Genomic DNA, 11,933 nt, shown 5'->3' on the forward strand with positions numbered 1-11,933 from the left:
ATCATCGTCAATTTCCCTGATGGAAGTCACTGAGGTAGTCAAACAACTCCACAGTGGCAAAGCCGCAGGGGTTGATGAGATCCGTCCACAAATGCTGAAGGCTTTGGGTGTTGAGGGGCTGTCTTGGTTGACACGCCTCGTCAACATTGCGTGGAAGTCTGGGACAGTGCCTAGGGGTTGGCAGACCGGGGTGGTGGTTCCCCTATTTAAAAAGGGGGACCAGAGAGTGTGTGCCAACTACAGGGGTATCACACTTCTCAGCCTCCCTGGTAAAGTCTACTCCAAGGTACTGGAAAGGAGGGTTCGGCCGGTAGTTGAACCTCTGATTGAAGAGGAACAATGCGGATTCCGTCCTGGTCGTGGAACAACGGACCAACTCTTCACTCTCGCAAGGATCCTGGAGGGGGCCTGGGAGTACGCCCATCCGGTCTACATGTGTTTTGTGGATCTGGAGAAGGCGTATGACCGGGTCCCCCGGGTGATACTGTTGGAGGTGCTGCGGGAGTATGGGGTGAGGGGGTCACTTTTGAGGGCCATCCAATCCCTGTACGCCCAAAGCGAGAGTTGTGTCCGGATACTCGGCAGTAAGTCGGACTCGTTTCCCGTGAATGTTGGCCTCCGCCAGGGCTGCGCTTTATCACCAATCCTGTTCGTGATTTTCATGGATAGGATATCGAGGCGTAGTCGTGGAGGAGAGGGGTTGCAGTTCGGTGACCTGAGGATCTCATCGCTGCTCTTTGCAGATGATGTGGTCCTTATGGCATCATCGGTCTGTGACCTTCAACAGTCACTGGATCGGTTCGCAGCTGAGTGTGAAGCGGTTGGGATGAGGATCAGCACCTCCAAATTTGAGGCCATGGCTCTCAGCAGGAAACCGGTGGATTGCCTACTCCGGTTAGAGAATGAGCCATTACCCCAAGTGAAAGAGTTCAAGTACCTCGGGGTCTTGTTCGCGAGTGAGGGGACAATGGAGCGAGAGATTGGCCGGAGAATCGGAGCAGCGGGGGCGGTATTACAGTCACTTTACCGCACCGTTGTGACGAAAAGAGAGCTGAGCCAGAAGGCAAAGCTCTCAATCTACCGGTCGATCTTCGTTCCTACCCTCACCTATGGTCATGACCGAAAGAACGAGATCACGGGTACAAGCGGCCGAAATGGGTTTTCTCAGACGGGTGGCTGGCGTCTCCCTTAGAGATAGGGTGAGAAGCTCAGCCATCCGTGAGAGACTCGGAGTAGAGCCGCTGCTCCTTTACGTTGAAAGGAGCCAGTTGAGGTGGTTCGGGCATCTAGTAAGGATGCCACCTGGGCGCCTCCCTAGGGAGGTGTTCCAGGCACGTCCAGCTGGGAGGAGACCCCGGGGAAGACCCAGGACTCGGTGGAGAGATTATATCTCCTCACTGGCCTGGGAACGCCTCAGGATCCCCCAGTCGGAGCTGGAGGATGTGGCCCGGAGAAGGGAAGATTGGGGTTCCTTACTGGAGCTGCTGCCCCCGCGACCCGATCCCGGATAAGCGGTAGACGATGGATGGATGGAGTAAAGACTAAATAATAAATAATAAAGACTTAACAATAAATAATAAAGACTTAACAATGAATAATAAATAACAAAGAGGATAATAACAAATAAATAATAACAAATAACAAATAAATAATAAATGATAAAGAGTAAAGATGAAAGACTATTGACTAAAGAATAAAGAGTAAATAATACAAAAACAAATACTAAGGGGTAAATAATAATTAGCGCCTTGAGATTGCTTTTAGCTTTGAAAGGCACTTTACAAATTCAATCTATAATTATTATTATTATTATTAACAAATAATAATAATAATAATAATAATAAAGAGGAAATTATAAGTAACAACTAAAGAATAAAAACTAAATAACAAATAATACAGAGTAAATAAGACTAAGAAATAAAAAATAAATAGAAATAGTTCAAATGAAACAATAAATAATAATAATAATAATAAATAATACATACTAAATAATAAATAATAAATAATAAATAATAAATAATAAATAATAAATAATGAATAATAAATAATATTTAATGATGACTAAATAATAAAGACTAAATCATGAATAATAAAGCCTTACTAATAAATAATAAAGAATATGTAATAAAGAGTAAAGCATTAACAATAAATAATACTTAATAAAGCAAAAAGAATAAATACAAAATAAGAATATAGAGTACGAAGTATAGAAATAAAACTAAATAATAAATGATAAAGAGTAAAGAGTAATTCATAAAAACTAAAGAGTATAGAGTAAGGAGTAAAGAATAAAAACTAAAACCTAAATAATTAAGAGTAAAGAGTAAATAATGAATAATAAATATTACATTTTAAATAATGAATAATAAATATTACATTTTAAATAATAATAATAATAATAATAATAATAATAATAATAATAAATAATAATAAAGAGTAAAGAGTAAATTGTAAATAGTAAAGACAAAATAGTAAAGACAAAATAGTAAAGACAAAATAATATAGACTAAAGACGAAAAAGTAAATAATAAATAGTAAAGAGTAAAGAGTAAAGAGTAAAGAGTAAAGAGTAAAGAGTAAATAATAAAAGGTAAAGACTAAAGACTATACACTAAAGACAAAATAATTCTCTCCTCCCGCCCGGGTCTTGACGTAGAGATCAGGTGACTGTAACTTCTCTGACGGGCCGTTATAAGGGAACTTTGACAAGTTCCTCTCAGTTTCCCTCCTGGTCCCAAACTTGGATTTCAGCTTTCTACAAGTGTCGGAGAAATTTGCTGTGGGACTTCTTCCTCTCTGAGACTTTACGGGTAAGTTAAAGCCACTTTTTACTTTTATGTGTAATTGTAAAGATAGCTGCAGTGCGTTCCACACTGCACGCAGTGACATTTATAAAGTTGGAAGATTTTCTTCCACTGTGAGAAAAAGCGCTCACTCTGTGTGGCTCGTTTCCTCTGGTTAACGTTCAGAAAGATTTATTATTCAGAAAGACTGTGTGCCTCGTACAGAAAGACTGATCCAGGAGCGAAGTGTGACAAAGCACAGAGATGAAATTGCTTCGTTTATTCTTTTAATACTTTTCATTCCTTCTGAGCTGCTCTGATCAAATGAGACGCACTGAAACCTGAGCGCACTGAGTTGTATTATTTTCATCCAACGGTCTGCAGTTCTGCCACATTGAGCCGACATGTGCTGTGAACAAAGTTCTCCTTATACTTAGAAACTTTTCACCAGCCTGGGACACTTTGAAACCCTGTTCAGTGATCATATCCCCAGACTTGTCATGGAGAGGCTGTTGGGACAGTCATTGTGTTGAACTCCATTGTTCTCTTCTGTCTGCTCATTTTCAACACACAAACTCACTCATGTAGAAAGTGGCGGCATATAATAACCAAAACTAAACTAAACTAAAAATATTCCAATTGCCTGGCTCTCCTGAGGCCGAGGATTTCCACCCTAAAGCTGATTTATTGTAAGAAAAGTGAGAGCACATGTCTTTACGTTAGGATTCTACCTTCTCCCTTTATCTATACGTCTATCTTTAAGACCTGCTGAATGTCCACACACAGATTGCTGAACAATGAACAATGATTTCATATGGCATGGATGATTAAAAATGTTTCACATCATTACATAATTAATAGTTTCATAACTGACGACACCCTGATCCCTTAAAGTAGACCTATTTGTACAGACAGCCACAGCGCCGCGGAGGAAACTAGTCAGTGTGCCGCATTTTCCGGCTGTGACTCGGTTTTAATGGTAGTGGAATAAAGTGTAAATTAGCTTTCAGCCACCTGGAATCTTTGGACTGAATTGTGTCTCAGTGGTTAGGAGAGATGTCATACTTTCAGGATGATCTACCTTTGTATGATGACTGTAAGCTCCCCACAGGCCTCACATTCACACAGCCTCACCAACACGCTCTGCTGCTCTGTAAATCAGAGAAAATCCAGTTTCGTGTCTTCTCCTCCTCATTTATTCTCTGCGCTCTGTGTTTTACACACAGCTACAACTATGAAAGAAGCTGCAGGACTCATGCTCCATCTGAAGCAGAAACCTTTGTTACTGCACAATAAATGTAAACTTTATTTATTTATATCGTACCTTTTGTGCAAAGTTGCAATACAAGACAATGAAAATACAACAATAAACCATTCACTTAATTTATATAATGATTACAATGTACTTCAATGGATTAAAATGAAGAGAATGCTAAAGTAAAAAAAGATTATAGTTAAGATTTGGTTTAAAGCTATTTACAGATTGTGATGACCCCCCCTCTATATAGGATCTAGGGGAGCATACATGGAGAGCATGTCTGAGTATTCAGGCTCTCGTCCATGGAGGGATTTGAACACTAATAAAATAATCTTAAAATCTTAATAAGGCAATCAATGAAGGACTTTAGGACAGATGACATTCTGATACACGTGCTGCTGTACGATCTGTAGCTGTTTTCTTATAGCTCTGATAGCTTTCTTAAGAAGACCAGAAAGTAGAGGATTGTAGTAATCATGCCTGCTAGTAATAAAGGCGTGAATAACTCTCTCAGTATCTGCCTGGGAGAGAAACGGCTGCATTTTAACAATATTTCTAAGGTGGTTAAAAACAGTTTTTGTGACATTACTGATGTGGGAGCAGGAGTAGAGATGTATAAACTTTGAAACAATTGTTTAAAGCTTGCCAGTGTAGTCCCTGAGGGTCCTGTCACATAGTTCCGTATGGCAGAAACGTATGCCGGCGCATACGAAATATCGGCAATATGTTGAAATACATTAAGGGTAAGTTGTGATCGTTCTAAGGACGCAGACGATACGCCGAACACGCCAGACATACGGCCCTGTCACATAGTTCCGTATAGCAGAAACGTATGCCGGCGTATATGAGTCCAAATACGTCCAACTTTTCCACGACGGTGTTGTAGCTGACATAACAAATTATTATACGTATGTCTAACCTATTGATAGCTTATCACTTACTTATTTAAAACGTGTCAGAGCGTCTGGCCAACGTAGCTGGAAAAGTGCCATTTGGTTCACATTATGCTGATGCCTGGAGAACGGCTAGCATGTACTCTTGTCGCAGCCTCTCATCATCCTCCATGCTTTCTGATGATGGGTTGATGATGGGTTGATGTGTTCATCAAGACGTGCTGTGAAGAAGTGAGGATGAGCTACTCACAGGGACCCTATATACTATATTCAAACCCCAATAATCTGCCAAAACGCTAGCTGAACACTAGCTGTACTATAGAAACACGTTTAATAAGTAACTCCGTCGTCAGGCATAAGCTTAACATAGGTTATGAATAGGTTATCCACTCAAATCAAATCAAATCAAATTTATTTGTATAGCCCAATATCACAAATTATACATTTGTCTCAGTGTGCTTTACAGACTGTACAGGTTACGACATCCTCTGTCCTTAGACCCTCGCATCGCACAAGGAAAAACTTCCTAAAAGAAACCCCAAAATTAAAGGGGAAAAAATGGAAGAAATTCTCATTATCAATAAGTTGGCTGTAGGGTTCACCGTCAGCCAACGTAAACGTAACGTACCTCTAACGTTGAACTCTTGAAAAAGAGATTTTTAATCTCAATGAGGCCATATCCTGGTTAAATAAAGGTTATAAATCAATAAATAAAAACGTATTCACGTACGTATTCACGTATGTCTAACATACCTGAACTTACGTGTTAACTTTCATTGTTATGCGGATGATACCCAATTATATCTATCAATTAAACCAGATGAAACCAATCAATTAGCTAAACTTCAAGCATGCCTTAAGGACATAAAAACTTGGATGTCTAGCATTTTCTTGATGTTAAACACAGACAAAACTGAAGTTATTATACTTGGCCCTAAATGCCTTCAAAACACATTTTCTAATGACATAGAAGCTCTGGATGGCATTAATTTGGCCTCCAGCACCTCCAGTCAATGAATCTTGACGTTATCTTTGATCAGGATCTGTCTTTTAACTCCCACATAAAACAAATCTCAAGGACTGCCTTCTTTTATCTACATAACATTGCAAAAATAAGACACATCCTGTCTCAAAATGATGCAGAAAAACTAGTCCATTTGTTACTTCAAGGCTGGATTACTGCAACTCATTGTTATCAGGTTGTCACAAAAAGTCGCTTAAGACTCTTCCGTTGATCTAAAATGCAGCGGCACGTGTATTGACAAGAACTAGGAAACGGGATCATATTACTCCTGTATTAGCTGCTCTGCACTGGCTCCCGGTAAAATACAGAATAGAAGTCAAAATCCTTCTCCTGACTTACAAAGCAATTAATGGTCAGGCTCCAGCATATTTTAAAGATCTCATAGTACCTTATAAAGCAACTAGAGCATTGCGCTCCCAGAATGCAGGGTTACTTGTAGTTCCTAGAGTCTCTAAGAGTACAATGGGAGCCAGAGCCTTCAGCTATCAAGCTTCTCTCCAGTGGAACCAGCTTCCAGTTTGTGTTCGGGAGGCAGACACCCTCTCCACATTTAAGAGCATGCTAAAGACTTTCCTGTTTGATAAAGCTTATAGTTAGGGCTGGCTCAGGCTTGCCTTGGATCAGCCCCTAGTTATGCTGCTATAGGCTTAGACTGCCGGGGGACACCTCCCTGCTCTCCTCCTTCTCTTCCTCTTTCCTCCATTCCCTCTCCCCTCTTCTCCCTCTTTATCTGTATGCATTTATGTAAATGTATGTTACTAACTCAGCATCCGGGGCATCATCCTGTGTCTCTCATGTGGCAGGTTGCCCCTGATAAAGTTTACGTCAGGATCAGGAACTGCGCCTGCTGCCCTGGTCCTGCCGGACACCGGGAAGCCTTTTTGACATTATACTGGATTCATCCATACTTTCTTTTTTTTTTTTTATCACAACCTCATTTCTGTCAAATGGATGTTGTATTTTTACTATGTTGTTTATCCTGTACAAACGACATCTATTGCACGTCTGTCCGTCCTGGGAGAGGGATCCCTCCTCAGTTGCTCTCTCTGAGGTTTCTTCCATTTTCCCCCCTTTAATTGTGGAGTTTCTTTTAGGAAGTTTTTCCTTGTGCTATGCGAGGGTCTAAGGACAGAGGGTGTCTTATCCTGTACAGTCTGTAAAGCACACTGAGACAAATGTGTAATTTGTGATATTGGGCTATATAAATACATTTGGTTTGATTTTGATTTGATGCGTAATGTCTGCATAACTTATGAAGCACACGTTGGGTACGTCCGAAAATGTTGAACATGCTCAAAACATTTTCACGGCCTCAGCTTTCAACAACATACCCCAGAGTAACACAGCGTGCTCTTAACGAAAACTTCTTATGCCTTACCTTGTATCAACGTACACCATGATATTGCCGATATTTTGTATACGCCATATTTTTATATACGTTATGCATTCGTTGGGCATTCGTCTGATACGTTTTGTATAAGTAAGTGGTACGCTATCAATAAGTTAAACATACGTATCTGTATACGTTCACTTTTCTGATCCGATCCGATGAAAAGTTGGATGTATTTGGACTCTGACAAATTTAGAGCACATTTTCATATACTCCAGCATACGTTCTGCCATACGGAACTGTGTGACAGGGCCTTGAGAAAGATAAAGTCCTGTCATGTGACTGGAGCATGGAGCGCTGACCAGGTTGATGGCCTGCCTGACACTTGCTTTATGTTAGCAAGTGTTGCACAATGATTTGATCATCTTGCTTTGATCTGTTTTTCATAAATACTAGATTGTTGTTAAAGATTTTTTTCTTTTCTTAAATTTCTTTACATATTTTCACATCCTTGCCTGTATTTAAATGGCAGTGTTGCATAAATTGACCACCATGTGTTTTCTGCCCCTGCTCTCAGTAATTGGATTAGTTTACGTTTTGCTCCTTTAATAATGCTGCTGTTTAATCACTTAATGCTGCCAAATGTGAAAAATCCTGAGAAAAGTGAATATTCCCTGAACATGTTATTCTGTGTCTTTATCTGTATATTATTGCCAGTTTAACATTGTTCAAATTGTTTTCCAGCAGCTAAGGATCTCTGATAATGGGCGACTGGAGTGCTCTGGGTCGCTTGCTGGACAAGGTCCAGGCTTACTCCACTGCGGGGGGAAAGGTGTGGCTGTCGGTCCTCTTCATCTTCAGAATCCTGGTCCTGGGTACTGCGGTGGAGTCAGCCTGGGGAGACGAGCAGTCTGCATTCAAATGTAACACCCAGCAGCCTGGCTGTGAGAATGTGTGCTACGACAAATCCTTCCCTATCTCCCATGTGCGCTTCTGGGTCCTCCAGATCATCTTCGTGTCCACGCCCACACTTCTCTACCTGGCTCATGTCTTCTACCTGAACAGAAAAGAGCAGAAATTCAACAGGAAGGAGGAGGAGCTTAAAGCTGTGCAAAATGATGGAGGTGATGTTGACATCCCGCTGAAGAAAATTGAGATGAAAAAGCTAAAGTATGGCATTGAGGAGCATGGCAAAGTGAAGATGAAAGGGGCCCTACTCAGAACCTACATAGTCAGCATTTTCTTCAAGTCTTCGTTTGAGGTGGGCTTCCTAGTTATCCAGTGGTACATATACGGCTTCAGCCTTTCTGCAGTGTACACCTGTGAGAGAGACCCCTGCCCACACCGGGTGGATTGTTTCCTGTCCCGTCCCACTGAGAAGACCGTCTTCATCATCTTCATGCTGGTAGTGTCACTGGTGTCCCTGATGCTCAACGTCATCGAGCTTTTCTATGTGTTTTTCAAGAGGATCAAAGATCGCGTGAAGGGCAAGCAGCCGCCCATTCACTACCCCACCGGAGGCACGTTGAGCCCCACCCCGAAAGAACTGTCCACAACCAAGTATGCCTACTATAACGGCTGTTCCTCCCCCACGGCCCCACTCTCACCCATGTCCCCCCCAGGCTACAAACTGGCCACAGGGGAGCGGGGAACCGGCTCATGCCGTAATTATAATAAGCAGGCCAATGAGCAGAACTGGGCTAACTATTCCACAGAGCAGAACCGCCTCGGCCAGAATGGTGGAGGAAGCACTATTTCAAACTCCCACGCACAAGCCTTTGACTTCCCAGATGACACCCATGAGCATAAGAAACTGTCCTCCACAGCAGGACACGAGCTGCAGCCGCTGGCGCTGATGGACGTGCGGCCCTGCAGCCGGGCCAGCAGCAGGATGAGCAGCCGAGCCAGGCCGGACGACCTGGACGTGTGAGCCCTGCGTCCTCCTCCTCCCAACTGTGGCCATGTGTGGCTGCAGCCAGAGAAGCAGAAACACTCCGTCACATGTAAGAGTGGGGCTAACCTCAATCACTGTCTGCAGCATAGATAGTCTTAGTCACTCAAAGAGACATTCAAACTTGTTATGTAACACTGTCAAAGGTACAAGTTGCAAGTAGCAAATATTTTTCAATGAGTTTTAGTGGAGGGAAGAGTCTAACAGGTGGCTCAGCGTGTTGATCTGCTTTGAATTTGCCCCGTTACATTAAAGCAAAATTCTGTTTTCTTCTTGTTTTCATAGTTCCTGCTATTCTTCCTATTGGTGACAGCTTTTTACTTACCACTGTCATTGTCATAGCTGAAGGTATGGTGACAGCTTTACAACAGTGTGCCTTCTTAGTTGTGGTTTTTTTTTAACAAGTGACCAGATAACAACAAGCTTCTCGGCTGACTCTGGTTCATTTACAGTTGTTGTTTTTTCCTCTGTTGACCAATATGCATTGTCCCTGTCAAATAAACTGAGAAAGAAAACTAGACTCCAGTAGGTCAAGAAACAAATGTCCATATACCCATATGTCCAAAATCCCTAGTTTAGCCAAATGATGTATGCCATACTCTTTGGAGTTTAAAGAGTAAGTTGAGAGTGGACCAAACTCAACAAAGTTTTATTCTATGCTTAGTTTAAAGTAACTAAAACTCTTTAGTTTGTTTCCTTTCTGTTTAAAAACCACCACATAGGATGTAGACTAACCAGTTATGAGGTTTTATGGTGTGTTCCGGTTGGACTTGGAAGTCAGAATTTGTTGTACACACAGTCCATCTTCAATCTGTGTTTGTGTGTGTAAAATACTGCGCAATGCAATGTTATCAACTGGTATTGCTAACAATAGCTAACAGAGCTAACCTGGCTAGAACTTGGTTTTCCTACTTGTTGTACTCTGATTTCAGACTTTCATGTACAGCTGGAACTCACTATTATTGCAGAACGATGTCACACCATTTCACTTTAGATCCTGGTACACAGCGGTCTTGTTAGCTGTTTGAACAAATGTTTTTCTGGTGAGGATAGTCCTGTGTGGCTGCTCTGTGATGGACACACACACACACACTCTTTGGTTTTCACGTACATAACTATCTTATCCCAGTCCTCGATTAACATTTCAGTCCCAACAAAGACAGAAGTTATTGTCCAGACTAAGCAGCAGTGCTCCTTCTCTTGGGACCGACAGTAAGGCGTAGGGCAGGATGCTTAATATCAATTGTAGTGAATATTTATTGCTTGGTATCAGTAGGACACCTACCACTAAGAAGAACAATTGACTACTATTCAGTATCTCTTACTCACAGAAATCATATTTTATTAACTCCCCACAAACTGTATATTTATTGACAGTAAATAATTTTTTTCTCTTTAGTAACTTTGTCAGTCAGCATGGTTGTTTCCTGATAAACTTTGAATTTATGTGGTGTTATGTTTCCATTTGTCTTTGGGGGTGTGTGTGTGAGAGCGGCAGGGCTGAGGGTTCAGCGAACATAAAGAAAGGCTTTATTACTTTGTGTTATCTTTTTTCTTCTTTGGTGGCCTGTAGAGAAAGACAGTAGAATGATTTCCTGTGTTTTATATATTTGAGTGAATGATTTTTTCATTCTGTAGGTATTGTTTTATTTTTCAGACTCAATGTAACCGTTGCTGCTTGAGAAATAAATATTTAGTACTGTAAATCAAGCTAACTGTGTCACAATAAACAATTTGAGTTTTTAGAAGACTGCTTATAGATCTGGACTAATATTTAGTCAGTTATATTAAGATGTATGCCAATGTAGCTCCACAACTACCAAACACTAGGATAAATCTCTATTTGGGCTTTTTTATTTTAATTATATATTTTTTAATTGTCATTTGTGCATCATTTTGTCGGTACTTACATGTGTCATGGATCTTTCAGCTACAATAGCATTTGCACTGAGATCTTGGTGGTAGAGATGAAATGTGATGCACACAGGTAGTGGTAAGAGTTTTCTGATACACATGTTACTAATTTATTTTATAACACAGTAATCACTACAGTGCAAACTATCAGACATCTGACCACTGGTTCTGTGAGAGAACAGGAGCAGTAGTCATTTGTTGCCATAATTCAGACAATGCTAATCCATGGGGATCCACTGTTGTACAGTGTAAGTGCAAAAACTCATTCATTGTATCTGTGAAAAGCTATTTTAACCAATAAATGTAAAACAATTGACAAAAATGTATTTTAGCTTCATTTTTCATTTTGTGTTTTAGTCAAGTATTATTCCTCAAGACTGGAATTTTTGTCTCATTTTCAAGTTTGATGAACCATTCAGATTACAGTTGATATGCAGTTAGAAGTGTTCGGCCTGGCACAAGGTTAGAAATAGTTTATAGCAGACTAACATTATCACTCGTAAATGCTGCCGTCTGCCACTGGTGTCTGGTAGGCCTGCTGTTTCCTGCACGAGCAGAGGAAACGTAGTGCTTCTTGTCTAATATTCATATTCATATTATTAATATAATTAATAATAATAATAATAATAATAATAATAATAATAATAATAATATAAATAATAATATTAAGGGGGTTGAGCCCTGTTTTTGATGTTAAAGGTTATCAACATATCTTTTTTGTCCTAGTTTTTTTTTTATGTTATACCTGTACTGCCCAATATAACCAGCATTGTACATATC

The 11,933-nt window shown here is 40.6% G+C and overlaps 1 protein-coding gene across 2 annotated transcripts; it reads left to right on the plus strand.

The window, feature by feature from the left end:
• Window positions 1–2,723: 2,723 nt before the first annotated feature.
• On the plus strand, window positions 2,724–11,479 carry gja1b (gap junction protein alpha 1b). Of its 2 annotated transcripts, none has more exons than XM_029425195.1 (2): window positions 2,724–2,810; window positions 8,036–11,479. In XM_029425195.1, exon 2 carries the CDS (start codon window positions 8,052–8,054, stop codon window positions 9,216–9,218), a length of 1,167 nt encoding a protein of 388 aa, XP_029281055.1. In that variant the 5' UTR covers window positions 2,724–2,810; window positions 8,036–8,051; the 3' UTR covers window positions 9,219–11,479. The 2 variants fall into 2 exon arrangements, with proteins under 2 accessions (XP_029281055.1, XP_029281054.1); XM_029425194.1 differs by having other exon boundaries at window positions 2,726–2,810; window positions 8,033–11,479.
• Window positions 11,480–11,933: the final 454 nt, after the last annotated feature.

The sequence above is a fragment of the Cottoperca gobio genome, chromosome 24 (assembly GCF_900634415.1).
Source record: "Cottoperca gobio chromosome 24, fCotGob3.1, whole genome shotgun sequence".
Lineage (NCBI taxonomy): Eukaryota > Metazoa > Chordata > Actinopteri > Perciformes > Bovichtidae > Cottoperca > Cottoperca gobio.